This window comes from Aphis gossypii, chromosome X (genome assembly GCF_020184175.1).
Source record: "Aphis gossypii isolate Hap1 chromosome X, ASM2018417v2, whole genome shotgun sequence".
Classification (NCBI taxonomy): domain Eukaryota; kingdom Metazoa; phylum Arthropoda; class Insecta; order Hemiptera; family Aphididae; genus Aphis; species Aphis gossypii.
The window spans coordinates 63856795-63877282 of NC_065533.1; the positions used below are offsets into that span (position 1 = coordinate 63856795).

Consider the following 20488-nt stretch of genomic DNA (forward strand, 5'->3'; position numbering starts at 1 on the left):
GATGGAGAATAGGATGATCTACGTCTATGAAGAGGCGTGATGTGTTTAATCTAATCAGGCAACGGCATCAGTGATCCGACTCGGTGGCGTGATATAGTTCTAGGCCACTGGACTTTAGAACTACGTTTTTATACTAAAAACTTCGGTTTACTACAGTATTTTGGAAAGGAAGGTTCAATGTAAGCTATAAGTGATCATTTTGATGTTGCTAAATCATCGGTTTATAGTATTTTAAATGATTTTATGAATGTCATAATTATAAACGTAGACAAATTTATTCGATGGCCAAGTAAAGATGAATGTTTGGTAATTGAAGAAAGTTTCAAGTCTAAAGCTGGATTCCCAGGTAATAAAAAAAATGATCTTTTTAAGAAACTTAAGAAGATGTTACACACATATGTGTTGTCTCCGTCTTACAAGTGCATAAAATGGCAAATTTTACACTCAGCAGATCATGTTAATTTACAATTTTAAAATTCTCATAAGTGACTCACTTTAAAATTAAAATATAAAAAAAGCCTATGAGATAATAGTATTATCTTTAATTTTTATAACAGGTCAATTCACTCTCAGTTTTAAACTAACAGAGCTAAACGTGATCAACTGAGTGTAAAATTTGTTATGTTACGCACTTATAAGATGGAGACAACACATACAGGTGTAACATCCTCTTAAATGTTATCTTACTGTATTAAACTAAATAGGTGTGATTGGGGCCATTGATGGCTGCCATATTAATGTCAAAGCACCAATAAAGCAAGCAGATAGCTACACTAACCGTAAGTTAGGAAAGAGCATCATTTTACAAGCTATTTGTACGGAAGGAAAACTGTTCACCAATATCTCAGTTGGATTCCCGGGTCGTGTTCACGATGCACGAGTATTGGTGAATTCTGAACTGTACAAAAGGACCGCATTCATTATTTTATAATAAGTATCATTTAAGTATCATTTGTAAGGATACAGCATATCCTAATCGTAACTGGTTGATAACAACATATAAAGAGTATGGGAATTTAACTCAGCGTAAAAAAAAAATTAATTACTTTCACTCTAAAACAAGGGTATCTATTGAATGTGCGTTTGGGTTGTTGAAAGGGCGCTGGAGAAGGCTGTTATATTTAAATAAAACTAATATTGAAAATGCTTCCAATGTCATACTAACTTGCTGCTTCTTACACAATTTCTGTTTAATAAATAATGATACCCTAAATGAATTTATCAGCGATTATCATAAATTTGACAAATATCAAGCAGTAAACAGGGAAAACATTACTGAAAGGCAACAAGGGAATTCTAAAAGAGATGAGTTATTAGACATTGAAACGGTACAATGTCTTTACTCTTTAACAATATATTTTGGAAATAGGCTCTTCACAGAGCCAACAATGAACGCATAACTACGACAACCAATCGCGACACAGAACGCACGCACAACACCACATTTAGAACTTAAAGGTTAAATCCAAAGTCTTCTGTACATTATATAGACATCAAACGTATATCAACGGATAGGGGAAGTCAAGATGTAAACAACAATACTCTCCTCATTACTATAGATCAAAAAACACCAGAGATATAACCAACGCGTTGCAAAACAAACACAACAATCCGCGATTAATCGTTGTGTTTACTAGTCGGTACGGAGACGTATATATACCGGTGAGAGTCGGCGGACGAGTCAGTCTCATTTCCACTTTACGTCTTCAATATTATATTGTCAAATAACGAAGACCGGAGACCTGGAGACCCACCGAAGGCGATTATCCGCGAAGAACGACGACGTACCACGAAGCTCAAGAGGAACGACCATTGAACGACACCCGCCGAGATCCTGTGCGCATCTCACGTCGCGCATCGCCTCCAGACCCAAACAACGGAAACGGATACCGGCGCGATCAGCCGTAACCGACCGATACGATCCCGTGCGCAACTCCCAGTGAGCATCGCCACATTCTGATCGTACGGAAGGAAAACGACGAGCTACCTGACGATCACGGATTGCGACATCGAGCGATCAACGTAATCCCGTGCGCATTCCATATCACGCATCGACGCAACGTCAAAACAACGACGACAGACGCCGACGCGGTCAGCCATAGTCGACCGGTACGAACCCGTGCGCAACTCACACCGAGCATCGCCACAAACTGTTCGTATCGAATAACGACTCCAGGATATTGCGGGTTGCCGATTTGTCTCTGCACACGGAGCTAGTGGTAACCTCTCGTTATATCCGTCGGGAAAGACGTGAGTCTGAACTTCGACGCGGATACTCGATGCACCACAAATAGGGACGTAAAGTGGAGACATAATTCGGCGATCCGAAAAAACGTCAACGTTTCATTTCAGGCGGACACATCGAATGAATTAAGTTGGAAGGAACCAAAATTATCATCTCTAGGACAAGTATAAATAATATATTTCCCCATGCGCGCCTGCATAGGCCTCGCTTGACCCGAACGGGTACTGTGATTAGACGCCACTTATTTGAGCGGGCCTAATCACAATACCTTCGTTCATTTTCACAGAAATGTATTAATAGCCATACTACTAATATCATGTATATATTGACATTGTAATTTTAATTATTTATGAACCGAATAAATAAACAAGTTATATTAAAATAAAAAGGAACGTGTTCATATATAAACAAAAACAGACACATTGTTATTCAGTGTGTACTGTTACAACATATTAGTACCTCAAATATAAATTTTTTAAGAAGAACTGTTAAATATTATTACTTTTAAAATATTTTTATATAATTTATTATTTTTTTCAAACAACTTACTAAAATTTAAATTTTTTAGTTTATAATATAAAATAAATACAACAATTCAATAATTTAACAATCAAATTTAATAATTTTATTTTTAATATTTAAATATTTAATTATTTAATTTAATATTGAATAATTTAAAACAAAAAAAAATCTTATTATCTAAATAATGTATACTAGTTTTTATGAATAATATTAATCATACTTTAGTAAGCATAACATATTAATTTAATATAATAATATTTTAAACATTTTTTATCAAAATAAAAAACTAACTCTTAAGAAATTCTTTGTTATTATTTATTTATTATTTTTTTTTAATTTATAAGATAAAATAAATATAACAGAATAAGAATGAATAATTTAAAACAAAAAAAAATCTAATTAAATAATATATACTAATTTATGATATAAGTCATATTAATCTTAATTTAATATTTTAAAAATAAAATAATAGTTGATACTCTAAAGTAATTTTAGTTATTAATTATTAATTTAATTTAATTTATTTATTTTTATTTAATTTTAATTTTATGTTTCAATTTATATTAATTTAACTAATCAGAGTCTGAGCTGTCTCGATATTTTCTTTACACAGACTTTTAGTGATGGTCTCAAAAAACCCAACCATTTGAGAACGTAGTTTAGTTTGCTCATCTAAAATTTTAATAAATTCTGCATGTTGTTGTTTTTGTAATTCCATCGATTCCATGTGCTGTCTATTTAAGGTGTCCAGAATTATTGAAGTTTTGTTGGCAGGCTTAAGGGTATTTTTGAGGTGATGTAGAATGGAAGGTGGCGATATTTTTGATGTTGATGGCATAGTCATGCAGGATGGTTCCTCATCATCAGATAGATCTGAAAATAATGCTGAAGCTGAGGCTGTAGGTAATCCTGAAGTGTTAAGAGATTCTGAAGTATTGGTAGATCTTGACGTATTGAGAGGTGAAAGTGATGCAACGGTGGAGATGGAACTAGAAGTATTTTTTTTTTTTTATTATTGATGGACAATGTATCAATAATTGATGGAGGATTTATTTTATGTTTACTCTCCATAAAACAGTGTAAGATGTCATAATGTGCTGGGGCTTTCATGAATCCATTGCCTGTCTTATAAGATCGTTGTTTATGATTTTGATAAGATTTCTCCAAATTTCTCCATTTTTGGAAACATTTATTGCCAACATCTTTTATCTCATTCGATATAATATAACTATTTTCCTTCATTTTTTGATACACCATTTGCCACACTTTGATTTTGGGCATCTTCTTGTTAATCAATTTCTTTTGTACATCATCGCTTATAACAATTTGGATGAATACCTCTGTGGCTTCATTGTCCCGTGGTGTTGGTCGTTTACTTGTCCATGTATAAGTTCTATTTGCAAATATTCGAAAAAAAAGGTAAAAAATGTAAAGATGCTTTGCATTTACATTCTGAGAGTCTATTTTTGAGTTTACACTAATCAACTAATAAATTAGACATTGTAGTATACTAACTGAAAATTTTATTTTATTTTTTTTTTTATTTTGCAAATAATTAACAACAAAATTAAATAATTTTATTATAATAGTCTTTTAAATATTCAATGGTAATATGAAACAGCAATCTTTTAACTAAAATCCAAGATATGTGAGTTATGTTTTTACTCTAATAATTTAATTTAAAACTGGGCAGTTAGAACATTTTTTAATGTACTAGGCTATGTTAGTGTAATTTTTAAACTAATTAAAAATTCAAAAATAGAATCCCTGAGTAATAGAATATAAGAATATGTTAACTTTATTGTTTATTTTTTACTTTTTAGTTCAATAGGAATCTTTTTCTACTTCCAGTTCCTTTGTTTTAGCCCAACAACCTATGGAGCGGACTTCAAATATTTTTCTGTCTCATGACAGAACTATTTTTTTCTATATAGGGTGATTCTTTTATCAAACGTCACTTTCTTTAACTAATAATAGTGTTGTTTAATAGAATAATCACCCTGTATAATATAAGAGAATAATTATCTTTAATTGTTGTTCTGGTTTTAATTTTAAAGTAAATAAACAATAATAAATACTATTTTGGATATTCAATTCGTTTTAGATTAAATAAATATTATAATTACCATTTTCATTTGAAGTATTACATTCTTTAGTAGATGCCTCACTTCCTACCTCAGAATCTTCAATTGAATTTATTTGAAATAATTATTAAATTTTTTTAAGTGACCAGTACAATTTAACATTAAATACTTATACGAATTGCATCATTATCACTTAAACTTGGTCCGTCAACAGCTTCAATCAGGTCGAGTTTTGGTGTAGCCACACTTGGTATAGCAATACCACATGACTCCAGACTGTCGACATCAATAAATTCCACCTCTTTTTGACCTTCTATTAAGTACAACATGGAAGGAACAACGATAGGATTTCGGAATATAATAAAATAAGGATTGGGTATTGGGTACCTACCTTGCATTGATAGATTAATATAATTTTACTTTGTAATTTTATAAAATACTTAAGTTTTGTTATTTGATAAGAATGATGACAAAAAAAACTTTAAATAAGTATAATTTGTAAAAATTATGTACTGTGACACCTTGTGTCAATTTTTATTTAATTTTATGAAGATTTCAAACCAAGAAAAATAAAAATTTAAATAAGAATGTTTTAAACTCATAATATAAAGAACTTGAAAATGTTCAAAAAATATTTTAAATGATTCTACGGTAGTGTATTTTTTTTCAATTTTTATGTATGTATGATGTAATAAAATTTGAGCAGAGAGGACTTTAATAAAATTGTTATCGACGATAACTTGTTGTGCTGTATAATTTACAATTCTTACCATCAGCAGTTTATCAAAAGTCTGTTGTTAATCTCAACATTTTTCATTGATTTTAAGAAAGATATTGTGAAAAATGCTCTAAAAACTAAGGGAATTAAGAGAATGCGCTAAAATTGTCAAAAAATGCAAAAAAAAAAAAAATTTAGTATCACCCAAAACACATTTTATACTTACGAACCAGCATTTAAAACACCAGGAAAAAAATGCCTTTGCATCAAAATCACATTCCTAATAATATAATTAATATTTATATAATGGTTTTAAATTTCAAGTTTCTCTTGATTTTGGTGTACCTATAATTACTACACTATTTTCTTCTTCTTATCATGTCCGGACTACACTATTATTAAAATTTGGGCACACACAACACGGGAAATTATCGCTGAAGAACAACAATCTAGGAAAATATTTACTAGGAATATTTTTATCATAGGAAAGTATTGTTGGGGAAAATATTAAACAGGAATAGTGTAATCAGGAAAGTATATCATAGGAAAAAAAAAATTAGAAATATATTAACAGACATAGTGCTATCGGAAGAGTTTAAGACAGGTAAAATAAAATTAGGGAAATATTATATAGGAAAATTAAGGCGTTGACTTGGAAAAAGTACTAAGTCAAAAAAAATCAATTTTTCGTTTTTTCGTTGAAAAGGTACTAAATACATATGCCAATGGCCTGGAAAAAGAACTAACTCAAATTTCTTTAAATATTAGTAACTACGTTGAACACAAGATGGCACTGGTTGTGAGTCATCGTGGTTTGGCTTTGAAATGGTACTAAGTCATCTCACGTGTTTATCGATGTATGATATTGTTTTTATTGATACGAACACTGTTATCAAATATTGTCTAATATCATCAATCACAAATCAATTTAAAATTGATTAATTAATAATTATTAATCATTTTGACTTTAATAATATTAATATATTTTATATGCGTGGATAAAATTGATGTACTACAATGTCTACAAAAACTGTTCCATTCAAAATGGTAAGTTATTTTTTATGTATGATTAATATATTAAAACTATTATATCTAAAACTTTGTAGGTACTTATATGCTTATTTACATGCTTACTTACATGCTTATTTACACTACTTATTATATAGGCTGCTTGTAAATGCAAATACCATTGCCGTAGATTTACTGAGGTAGAGGTACGAAAGCTTCACTCTGCATTTTGAAAGCAAACACCTGATAATCAAGGTAATTTTCTTTATGGTCTAATAAACATTACAGCTGTTAAAAAGAGGAGACCACGTAAAGAAGACGTGGTTTCGAGAAAAAGACAGGTATCCGTCACATATTGTTTACCAAAGTCCAACGAGGGTCATGTTCAAGTATGCAACAAATCTTTTAGGGACATTATGGGCTTATCGATTAGGCGTGTTAAAACTTTAATTGAAAAAAAAAGGGGGAGACATGATATACAAAAATTCAAGAGGAAAAAATCCAAAATCTCATATTCATAAAACAAAATACACGCTTCAGGATGTAGAACTAATCAAGGCTCACGTCAGTTCATTCCCAACTGAAGAGAGTCACTATTCTCGTCGCAAAACCAGCAAGTTATTCTTGAGTCCAGATCTAAATATTCATAGATTATATCGCGCATTTAAAATAGCACACCCTGATACTAATATTAACCAACGTTTTTATCGTAGAGTTTTTAAAAAATCATTTCCAGAGCTTTCATTCCATCGCCCTCGAGCTGACACTTGCGCTATTTGCGACCGTCTTACAAATAAAATAAATTTCGAGGAAAGTATCAATAAATTCAAAATTATAGCAGAGAAAGAATTGCATTTAAGAAAAGCTGAGAAAGCCACTCAACTTTTAAACGATGATAATACTAAATCCCAAATGCCCTCAAGCTAAACGTGTACTGTAAGCATGGATATGCAACAAGTAATATTTACTCCAACACTCACTCATTCTAACATGTTTTATAGCCGTCAGCTGTCGAACTATAACTTATGTATTCACATTGGGGATACGGGGAAAAGTATAATGTGCATGTGGCATGAGGGTAAGCTGGTCGTGGTGGGAATGAGATTGCTTCATGCTTGCTTAATGCTATCACATCTGGTATGACAACAAAAAAAAATTGCAGATTTGGTGCGATAACTGCACTGGTCAAAATAAAAATCGGATGATACTTATGGTGTTAATATATGCTGTTGCCAAAAAATATTTTGATACCATTGACCTTAAATTTTTAGTGTCTGGGCATTCATATATGCCATGTGACCGAGATTTCGGGATTATCGAGAAGAGGAAAAAAGTGTGCTCAACAATGGTTCCTGAAGAAGTTGCATCAATGGTAAGAGATGCTAAACATTTTCAACCATTTAATGTAGTTATGATGACCTCAAATGATTTCTATGACTTTGCCAAAGAATCTGATACATTTTTAAATACAGCACCTATTAAAATTAGCAATTTAAGTTCGATAAGAATTTCGCGAGATGACTTTCCTATGATAAAAACTCGGCAGACATTCAATACACTTGAACCTTGGAAATTACACAATATATTCAAAAAGAGACACTCATTTAAGTCAGTCGAAAGGATCCAGGCCTTGAGTGTATCAAAAAAGGAAACAGCCATAAGCGAACCAAAGAAAAAAGACCTTCTTGCAATGCTAGATTTTTTGGACGAAAAATATCATACATTCTATCGAGATGTTTGTAAATAAAAAATAATAAATAAAGAATATTAATACACATATTATTTATAAATATCAATTATTATATTTTCATTTTTAATTAAAATTAAGTTATAAGTATTTAAGTGAGAAATTTGTGTTAAAAAAGTTTTTTTTCTAATAAAAAAAGGTTTACAACATGCTAAAATCAGTTTTTTCCCTCTCCTGTAAAATTTGGTTTTTATGACTTAGTACCTTTTCCATGTCAACGCCTCAATTATACTTAGGAATATAATATATAATAGGAAAATAATTGTAACTCAGTTTTGAATAAGAAAAAATACAAAGTAGGTAGGAGGGATATGGCATATGCAGTGTAAAGAGGAAAACAAAATAATATTAGTATGTTTAAAATATATAAATTGTTTAATGTAATGTCCTAACTTACCTTCGGTTAGCACTTCACACATTACTTGTGGTGTGCAGTTGGGTTCATCATTAAAAATGGCCTGCTCTCTATTTAAAATAAATCTAATAAACTGCAAAGCCATGTTTACAAAAAGGATTAAGGATGTCGTCGAAGAAAAGAAAGAGTTAAGCTTATAATTAAATAAAAAGAGTAGGTAGATAAAAGGTTTTAAACTTTTAAAGTGGTGCGTCAACCGTCGTTTGCGTAAAACGGGGCGTATAAAAAAATTAATATAATCAAAAGAAAAAAAAATAATAGATAAGAGGTGTAACCGCATCACAGTAAACTCTGTTACCGAGTCTTAATTGACAGTTAGTAAAATCACTAAACGTGATTAGAAAAACAATAACCGTGTTACAGTAACCGTACTCGCGAAAACGATATCAGTTAACAGTTTACTGATGGTTACTCCGCCAAAACACGCCTATTGTTTTCGTTGTATAGTCACATAGAACGATGGAACATAGAACCGACGCGGCGACGAGCGACGTTCAGTATTCTTGTGATATCATTTGGGAATTACCCACAATAACATAATAAAGATATCAGTAATATTAACATCTAAGTAATCATTAGTATCATAATCAGTATCATAATCTACTTCATAATCGCCATAGATATTAAAGAATGGATAGGCCATTTGTGCTTATCATACGGGCATGAATTAGAAATAATTTTGAGGTTATAGAGGTCTTAACAGAATTAGGATTAATTATTTAAAAATTATTTATATTATTATACAATAAACATATTACATTTTATAATAATAATATTTTAATAATTTATAAATTCCAATATCTATTAATTATCTATACATCCATCAATGATAATAATCACAAATATAATTTATGATAAGACCTCTGCTAGAGTGAGAGGCATTAATAAAATCTGTCTTTCTCTCTTCCCCATTCCGGCACACTACCCTCTATACGATTAATATAGCGATGGCCTATCCTTTATTTAATATCTATGATAATCGCGAATCGCCCATCAATAAAACGATAACAATAATGTTATTTATTATAACACAAATGTACACAATACACGGATTAAACTATAGCCCGGTTTTTCGTTCTACATGTTATTATTGCGTATTTACACGGACAATGTAAATATAAAATTGACATATTGTATTGAATATCGAAGTAAAATTTTACTTCAAAATTTACTACGCATTCTGTAGTATACATAAATATTTATTTAATTTTTAAATATTTTTAGAAGTCTAAGTAGAACGTAAGAAAACTTGTGTTCTTACGCATACGCAATAGCATGTAATATGCTGAAACATTTTAATATTTAATAAAAAAAAAAGTTGAAGTCTGCGGCCATTTTGAACATATTAAACGTGTAGATTCTTATAATAGGGGGAGTGTAATAATCTTTACTATTAGTATATAAATAATATGTATAAGTATGTATGTACTGACATTCGTTGACTTTGCTAAAAGTCCATATTATAAGAAAGCGTGTGCGCAGGTCAAAGGTGATGACTAGAAATAGAGTACACCTTGAGATCGTACGGACGTCATCATAATAAGGTGACTCCGCATAGCATAAATAGTAAGGTGATAGACAAACTCGAGGAGTCGAATACGAGAGACGACGAGAGTATGTACTTCTAAATCCAGTACAGACGTTTGTTATGTTTTAATAAATAAATACTTTGAATAATACAAACAATTGTGTATCTTTATTATACATCTAATTCTATTTCGAGTGCTAAAGCGGACACGTTACAACATTTTGGTGGCAGCGGTGTGTCGAATGTTTTAAGCTACAAATTGAATTAGAACAAAACAACGTCTTTCTAAATCTGAATTCAACGAAATCAACAATTTGACTACAATCAGAAAATCAATTCAACTTCAATCAAAAATTCAACTGCAATCAACATCTACACCAATTCAATCATTAATCGAGTCAAAGAATTTAACATGCAATTTTTATGGTAATATAATATTTTATTTATGTCAGAAATAGATACAGAATTAGAGTGGTTTTTCAATTTAGCTAGTAGGGTAGAAGCAGGTGAACAAAGAAATAATTACCTAGCACACTTAGGAGTTTTAACGGAACAAATAGAACTTATTAAAATGAGCAAGTTAAGTTTTGATAGCGCGATTAGGATGCTGCCAGACTTTGCAGGATTACCATCCCAAGATTTAAATCTTTTCGAAAAAAAATGCGAGTTCGTTTTTAAACATATTGATGATGCAATTGTTAATGACGTGTTAGAAGCGTTACTATGCAATTTATCCGGCAAAGCGTTATGTATTACGCAACATAAAACAATAGCAAATTATAAAGATTTGATAACAGTCTTTAGAGCGAATTTTGGGAACAATTTTTCGGAGACATATTTATCAAAACAATTTAATTCAATTACGCAGGCTAAATTCGAAAAAGTCCAAGACTATGCAGGTAGGGTAGAATTAGCTCTATATAGATTAATTAACGAAATGACAAAGGATAAATCTACTACTGAAAGTAAAACTATTTCTAAGGTATTGACAACGCAAGCGCAAAATATTTTTGTAGACGGACTTTATTTTCAAATTAGAACAGTATTGAGGGCAATGAAATTAGGTAGTCTTGAAGAAATGATTAAGGCAGCGTTAAAAGAAGAACAGGCGTTAGAAAATTTAAAGCCAAAATTTGACAAACCTAACACTTCTACTTTTTTAAAACCTAAGTGTTTTAATTGCGAAGGTTACGGTCATCTAAGTAGGGAATGTAAAAAACCTAAGAGTAATACGAACTACAGCGCGAAAAACGAGTTGATAGTAAAAAAAGAATACGGTAGTAGTAGTACTTCATATTCACCAATTTTATGTAATTATTGTAAAAAACCGGGTCACATAGTTAAGGATTGCCGTAAACTTAAGTACAATAACGAACAAAAATCGAAAAATAGTGAAGGTTCATCGTCCTCGCCGACAATAAAAACGATAGGCGATATTAAAAATAGGTCAATACTTATGTTAAAACACGGAGCAAATAAAGAAGTAATTTAAATATTTTAATTATTATTATTATTATTATTATAATTTAAATAAATTCGCAATTAGTAGATATAATACCGGAAACAAAAATAATTACGGTTGATCTAAAGTTAAAGCAGGATGCTACGTTTAGTATACCATCATTTAAAAATATGGGAAAAATTGAAAAACTACACGATTTGAATTCTATATCTAGTTCTTTGGATGACATAAATAAAGATATTGATTATCAAATTACAAAACAATCTGTACACGAGGTACACACAAATTATAACTATATGTTTTATAGCATTGTAATTTTGTTTATAATCTTAATTGTTTGTAGCATGTTAAAAAAATATTTTATTGTTTCAACACCACCTACGGAAGCATTACGCGATTATAACCCTGTACATTTTGACGCAATCAGAGTAACTGATATATAAAAAAAAAAAAATATTGTATGAAATTATAATTGTTTTAGAATTAAGGCATAGTATTTAAGTTCTTATTGTATCAAAATATAATTTCATTCTAGGGATGGAGGAATGTAATAATCCTTATTATTAGTATATAAATAATATGTATAAGTATGTATGTACTGACATTCGTTGACTTTGCTAAAAGTCCATATTATAAGAAAGCGTGTGCGCAGGTCAAAGGTGATGACTAGAAATAGAGTACACCTTGAGATCGTACGGACGTCATCATAATAAGGTGACTCCGCATAGCATAAATAGTAAGGTGATAGACAAACTCGAGGAGTCGAATACGAGAGACGACGAGAGTATGTACTTCTAAATCCAGTACAGACGTTTGTTATGTTTTAATAAATAAATACTTTGAATAATACAAACAATTGTGTATCTTTATTATACATCTAATTCTATTTCGAGTGCTGAAGCGGACACGTTACAACAGGAGTAGCTGACCAATATTAGTGGGATGTTTAATTTATATCGTTATTTTCACTCAATTCGTTTTTTACATTGTTAAGCACGAAGTTCTAAACATCCATATATTTTATTTATTTATTTAAACTGACTACTATTATTCCTGTTAAGCCAGTAGTTTAAAAATGAGTAATTTAAGTAGAACTACTAAAAGGAGACGTATTTTCGAGGAACTAAATTCTATTATATCCAATTTACAAGGAGAAGATACTGAAGATGTCCAATGTAGACATGGAGAAGTTTTAGAACAAACTAAAGTTTTATTCGAAATGTCTACTAATAACGATATTAATATTGCCAATATTCCACTTCCTACAGAACCATGTCGATTAAATGAAGGTACTTTTAAAAAATTATGCTAAGTATAATAGTGATTTATTTTAATTCAAACATTTATTGGCAAAAAATTAAAATAATCTTAATTTAATATTCTATTATTCATTACGCTATAATACCTATATATTAGGTATATTCATTTATATTTAAAGTCAAATTTAATTAATGGTCTTATATATTATAATAATTAGGGCTGGGATTTTGATGCAAAGGCATCTATTTTTCTGGTGTTTTGAATCGTTGGACCATATGTATAAACTATACAATTTTAGATACTGATTATTTTAATGTAATTTTATTTTTTGACAATTTTAGTGCATTTTCTTAGTTTTTAGAGCATTTTTTACGATTTGTTCTTAACATGAACGAAAATTGTTGTGATTAACAACAGACTTTCGGCAAACTGCTAACGGCACGAAGCCACGAACTACGAATAATAAAAATACCACGATATGTTATCGTCGATAACAATTTTATCATATAGAGCTAGACCTCGATAAATAATATTGAATTAGTAACCAATTAGTACGTCCAGAACTAAACAAGTAACAAATACTATATACACTATAGTGAAATCAATGGTAAAACCAGGGCCGGTGCTAGCTTTTGCGAGGCCCTGGGCGAAATATATCGCGAGGCCCTTTTATAAAAATTACGTCTAGGATATTCCCCAAAAACATTGATGAGATTATGAGCTATGTATTAATACAAAATTATTTATAAGGATTTTATAGTGGTAATTAATTGTTATATTTTATTTATGTAATGTAAAAAGTCAAACAATGAAATCAAACTTAAAAACTAAAAAAATATAATATACATTTTTTAATTTAATTTTCTTATACATACATACATAATAAAATAAATCAAATAAAATGTATTAGTCCTTAGATAGTAGATACTATAAAAGATATAAGCAAACATAATCTACTTAAATAACAAATTGTGAAGTTGATTAATTAATATTTTTTTTTGCAATACATAATTAATACAAACAAATCAATAGTCAATGATCATTAAAAAATATAAATATTAAAAAGTTTTTTTTCTCAATTTTTGTGAAGCGAATGTTTCAATAATATCGTCGTAATCGAGAGACTCTGCTATTTTATTTTCAATTGAAATCAATGCTAAGTTTGACGTCTTATCTTGCAAAATGGTATTTCTCAAATAGTTTTTTATTATTTTTAGTTTTGAAAAACTCCTTTCAGCAGTGGCTGACGTTACAGGAATTGTTAAGATAATTCTTAATGCTATACAAGTATTTGGAAATGAACCCATCATTTTTTTCAATAATGATAACACTTCTAACGCCGTTTTAGTATCATGAATAATATTCCTCAAAATAATTAATTCTTCATATAATTCAACTCCGTCAATATCCTTAGAATCACCGTCAAACAAGGTAATTTGAAGATCTTTAGAATGTATCATTAAATCTTCGTTATTCATATTTTTTAACTGTTCAATTTTATACAAAAATCCAAAATTATTATTTAATGTTTTGAATTGATGAAATCGTTCATTCATTGAATTAATTGCTTGGTCAACAACTAAAAGAAAAAATCACATAAGTTCAGCATCTTCAATTAAATCGTCAGGTCCTTCATAACTAAAATGTGACTTTTTGACTCTTTTACTGGTTTTTTAAAATTCTATTTCAATATCTAAGTCCTCTGAAATTGTGTTGGCTGTTATTTTAGCAGAATCAAATCCCGTAGTACGATATTGTTCAAAAAATGTTAGTAGTCCATTTAGCAAATTGGTGGATAAATCCAGATGCATATTTATACTTCGCAAGCTCTTACTTACAACATTGACTTCTGATAGAATTTCATACCAGATCAATTAAACTTAACACAAATTCATAGCTATTCATTTACTACTAAAGAATTGGTTTCACTTCTTGTTTTTGGATCGTTGGTTGTATTTGCCATTTCTTCCAAAGCTTTAATTACACTTGGTAACTGAAAGCGCAAAGCTTTTACGCTATTTACTCTACACTCTCAACGAGTTTCTGACAGTGGTTTTAAAGTATATAAATTACAATATTTTTTTAAAAATGTCCCATCGGCTAGTAGAGGACGAAAACAAACAATATAATCTCTGAACCACACCAAAAAATGAAACAGCTTTATTTGAGGTTTTGGCCAAGTCTCCCAGTAGTAAATTTAAATTGTGTGCTGCACATAGGGTAAAATATGCCCTGGAATTTAAATTTTTTATTCGTGCTTGAACACCTTGATATTGACCCTTCATATTAGCGCCATTATCATAGCCTTGGCCTCGGCAGTTATTTATTTCAATTTTATTGTCTTTTAGTTTTTCTAATAGTACGTTTGTCAATTGTAATCCTGTCGTAGAATTAATATTAATAAACCCCATAAACATTTCTTTAATCGTTGGATCACTTAGCTCGTTATCGGTATCCATATCCACGACCCTAATTATCAATGATAATTGCTCTTTGTGACTAATGTCTGGCGTACAGTACATCATAATTGAATAATATTTTGAGTTATGTATGACCGCTACTATTTTATTTTGTATTTTATTCGCAATCAATGTTATAAGTTGATCTTGAATATCATGACTGAGATAATGATCGTGGGTTTCTTTACATTTAATTCGTTTAACGTGCTCTATTATTACGGGATCAAACTTTGCTAACGTTTCGATGTACCCGAGAAATTTTCCATTATGTTCAGTATAAAAATAACATCAGATGATCCTCTAAATCAGCGGTTCCCAAACTGTACACCGCGGTGCCCTAGAGGCACCGCGAGCACTTTCTGGGGGCACCGCGGTCTACGTTTCATAAGTTTAAAATGTATATAAAAACCATATGCTCAATTACTGGGTTTGGTATTTATCAGTATAATATTATTACTAGATATGATTTTATGGGTAATAAATTATTACAAATAATTGTTGATTGTTGACTGATTGTACCTTTATTATCTAATCATGTCAGACGATGTATTCAATTAACTATTACTTATTAGTTTGTTATTTGGAACTACTTGAGCTCTTTACCTTCAGTAGTGTGCGTGACTTTACACCGTTTAGTCGAATTGTGTTATTTAAGTATCTAGTGCGCGCATTGTTTACGCCGTTTACGTGTTCTTCTCTTTTTTTAAACATGGACCGTTGGTTGAAAGGTGGACATTTTAATGAGAAGCCTGTTACAGAGGAATCTCTTAGTACTCAGTCCGCAGAAGGCAGAATCAATGACAAAAATGGTAGTCAAGTAGTTCATCATTATAATTCAAATGCAAATGGCTTCATAAATCCGATCAAAAAACGTAAATACAACGAAAGTTATTTAGAGATGGGGTTCTCAGAAACTAATGATTGCCAGCCACAGTGCGTTATTTGTTTGAAAGTTCTTCCTAACAGTTCCATGTATCCCGGAAAATTGCGTCGTCATTTTGAAAAGAACCATCCGGATTATGAAGGTAAAACGACTGACTATTTTAAACGAAAGCGCACTAAACTATTGGCTGTTCAAAACAAAATAAAAACACACGTTCAAACTGACAACGAAAATGCATTGAGAGCTTCCTACATGGTGATCTACCGCATTGCTCAAAAAGGTGAAGCTCATACTATTGCTGAAACGCTTATAAAACCATGTCTTATTAATATAGCAACTTGTATGCTTGACGAAAAATTTGCCAAACAGTTTTCAACAATTCCTTTGTCGAACAATACTGATGCGCGACGAATAGCAGATTTAGCTACAAATGTAGAACAAACACTTGTATCTATTATTAAATACAGAAAAATTTTCTCTACAAATGGACGAATCAACTGATGTGGCAGGTCTAGCTATTTTGTTGGTGTTTGTTCGTTACGAAAATATTCATTCTTTTGAAGAGGACCTTTTATTTTGTCGACCACTTTTATCAAATACGACGGGGTCCAAATTTTCGGATTATTGGATGGTTTTTTCACCGAAAATAAGATTCCATGGACCAATTGCATTGATGTGTGTACTGATGGTGCGAAGGCCATGGTAGGAGCAACAGCTGGAGCAGTTGCTAAAATAAAGGAAAAATCTAAAGAAATTCGCAGTAGTCATTGCATACTGCACAGACATGCTTTGGCAATGAAAACCATGCCTTTTTCTTTGAAAAACGTTATGGATGATGCTATAAAAATAATCAACTTTATCAAGTCACGGCCTCTGAAATCCCGACTTTTTAAAATTTTGTGTGATGACATGGGAAGTCTTCATAGTACATTACTTTTCCATACAGAAATCAGGTGGCTGTCACGCGGCAAGGCTCTTATGCGGTTAATGGAATTACGAACTGAAGTTCTTTCATTTTTAATGGACCACAACGTTACATTGGGTGAAATCATGAATGATGTAACACGGCTCTGTCAATTTTCATACTTGGCTGATATTTTTTGCAAAATGAACGAACTCAGCCTTTCCTTACAAGGAAGGACTATGACAATTTTTGATGCCAGCCACAAAGTAAGTGCATTCAAAAGGATAATTATTGATTATTGGGCACAGTGTACTACTAAAGGCAAATTTGAATGTTTTCCAATAATGAAAGCCTTTTTGGAAGAAAATGATGAGCAGGCTTTTACTAATATTGTCAACGAGATTATTGAGCACCTCAAACAGCTAAAAAATTGTTTTGAGCAATATTTTCCTGCAGATCGGGAAGTATTGTTGAAAGACCATGAATGGGTACTGAATCCATTCTCAGTTTGTATGAAACCTTCAAGCTTATCTTCAAGTGATTACGAAAGGTTGATCGATTTAACTTCTGACTTAACATTAAAATCTTCCTTCAACAGCAATTCGTATGCCGAATTTTGGTTAAGTTTGAAAGACAAAAGTTATGAAGGGTTAAGCGAGAAAGCGAAAACACTATTTTTACCCTTTGCCACTACTTACTTATGCGAGTCAGGATTTTCGTCCTACGCTGCAACTAAAACCAAATACCGCAACCGCCTCAATGTTGAACCTGACCTCCGACTCCAATTATCAAAAATAAAACCTGACATTGCAAAACTGTGCCAAAATAAGCAGCCACATACATCACATTAATTAAAATTAAATTGTAAATATTTTTCATTTGTAATATTTTTATGTAATAATTATAATCATAATAACAATAATTTTTATTTATTTATCTTTTTAAAAATGCATTAATTTATAATTAAATTAGTTGTGTAGCTTAGAACGCTTAGATTGTACCTATATTAGGTTTAATAAAATTAATAAAATTGGTTCTCAATGAGTACTTTTTTTGTTCTATCTTTCATGTTATATACAGCAGGGCACCGTGGCTAACTTGGTGCCTCTAAAAGGGCACCGTGAAAAAAAAAGTTTGGGAACAGCTGCTCTAAATGCATCGTTGTGTTTTGCTAAGTAATGAATACCAGCTAAAATTCTTACAAGTACATCTCACCAATGTTTTCTCTCCTTTTCAATTTGACTCAGTTGTTGTTTATCTATAGTATTTAAAGTCGAAATTCGCATTTTTAGTTCCATCCAAATTTTAATTGTTTGATTATGAGCAGGAGTTCGTTCATGTTCAGATAACTTTTCAGACAAGTGCTTCCAGTCCCTAATTCCTTCACTTACCAACCCACTTCTATTCGAATTATTTGGTAAACTAGTTCGAAACAGTGTGCAGCAAAAACAATAAACAGCATCCTTACTAACAGTGGCGGATCTAAAAAAAAAGGCCCGGTCGGACATTTAAAATTGGGGCCCACGCCTCCCCTATTCCCTAATTATAATATCTTATTTAAAAATTAAAATGTTAAACAGGGTTGGGGGGAGATGGGAGAAGTATTTATATATTTAAAATTAATTCAAGAATACATACATAATAAAATACTTTAACTTATTTAATTTATGTTACCAAAATACCAACTCGTATAACAATCGAAAATTAATAATATTGTAAAACGTAAATATAAAATAAAACACTTATTTATAATACATAATATTTATTATAATTTATAATAATTCACTTTTATAACCTTTTTTAGCTTTTTTTTTTGATGGTAGATTGTAAATCTATTAATTCTGCTGTATCTCTTTCTATGTAAAGCATTGCATAATCATTAAGGCGGTCTTCACTCAATGTTGATCTACGGTAATCTTTGATTTTTTTCAATGAGCTCATTGATCTCTCTGCACTGGCAGTACTAATAGGTAACGTAAGAAATATTCTACATAGAAGTTGCATTTCTTTTATGCTATCTTCTAATTTCAAATCGGTTATAAATTTCAAGTACGTGTAAACACTATGTTCGTTATTCTCATGGCATTGTACACCGTCAACAAAGTAACAATCAATAAATGTTCTTATATCAAGTTTTAGGTCGGTTTAAAAACATTTATACTTGGAAATTAAATTTCTTGTATGTGTATATCTAACTCATCATTAGTAATATCTTTAAGTTTAGATGGTTGAAGGAAATCAAATAGTTTATGAAGAGACGTAAAATTTGTTGTTCTAATTTCTAACTCGTTTATCATATTATCACAAGCCTGAAAATAACCTAATCTATGTTTTTCACTAGCGGAATGTCCGATATCTCTTGCTACTTCACCGGCCATACTCTTCACCCGTCGAATACGCGTTTCTGGAAATTCGTTGTCAAGTAAACCCATTTTTTCCCAGTTTTCTTTGGCTCGAATTATTAAGTCAGTATAATATTTTTCTGATCGCATTAATTTTAGTTTTTTCAAAGCACATTCCATAGTCTTTGAAGCTAAAAACATATCAATATTAATTTTTTGAAAGATTATTTGTGCTGCATTTATAATTGTTAGTACATCATGCCACCATAATAAGTTTAAATAAAATTGCCAATCCATTAAATTTATTAACGATTGTGATGATAAAATATCCTCCCCGGACGCCTGGTGTTCTGAACTTATTATATTCAAACAATTTATAACTGTACTGAAATTTTTTAGCATTGCTTCCACTGCGTGTAGTCTAGCTGCCCATCGCGTAGTACTTAAACTTTTTAATGTTTTTTTTGTATTGTTTGATGAAGTTATATTATCACTTATTCCACTGTCCATCTCATTTTCAACAACTATTGAGTTCATATTCATAGTATGACTATTCATTTTTGTTTGATTTAAAAAAAGTTTCCATCTAGAATGTGATTTTGAAAAATAATTATATATTTTTTGTAAAGTGGCAAAAAAAACTTTTATAGATGCATTTGCATTATTTTCAGCAGCGTGAACCAGTACAAGATTTAATTGATAAGCTGCACAGTGTACGTATGGTGCATATATTTTTTCACCTAAAAATTCATTCAGTTTCGCTTGTAATCCACCATGTTTTCCCGACATAACATTAGCACCATCAAATCCTTGACCAACCATAAATGATTTGTTTAGACCAATATCCTCAAAAATCGTTTTTATCATAAAATTACAAATACTTTCAGCATCGCCTTTATTCATGCTATAAA

General features: G+C 30.8%; 4 protein-coding genes across 4 annotated transcripts in view; 3 read left to right on the top strand and 1 right to left on the bottom strand.

Annotated features, from left to right (window-relative positions):
* LOC126551575 (UPF0746 protein DDB_G0281095-like) overlaps positions 1 to 20488 on the bottom strand; it is a 327628-nt gene that overhangs the window by 108466 nt on the left and 198674 nt on the right. The gene's annotated exons all lie outside the window — the stretch shown is intronic.
* Positions 162 to 931, top strand: LOC126552627 (putative nuclease HARBI1). Its single transcript, XM_050207337.1, has 2 exons — positions 162 to 346; positions 705 to 931. The coding sequence occupies exons 1-2, from the start codon at positions 244 to 246 to the stop codon at positions 929 to 931; spliced, it is 330 nt and encodes a 109-aa protein (XP_050063294.1). The 5' UTR covers positions 162 to 243.
* LOC126552628 (zinc finger BED domain-containing protein 5-like) lies at positions 16158 to 16832 on the top strand. Its single transcript, XM_050207338.1, has one exon. The coding sequence runs from the start codon at positions 16158 to 16160 to the stop codon at positions 16830 to 16832; it is 675 nt and encodes a 224-aa protein (XP_050063295.1).
* Positions 17580 to 18086, top strand: LOC126551576 (zinc finger BED domain-containing protein 5-like). The gene has a single exon (XM_050205341.1). It carries the CDS (start codon positions 17580 to 17582, stop codon positions 18084 to 18086), a length of 507 nt encoding a protein of 168 aa, XP_050061298.1.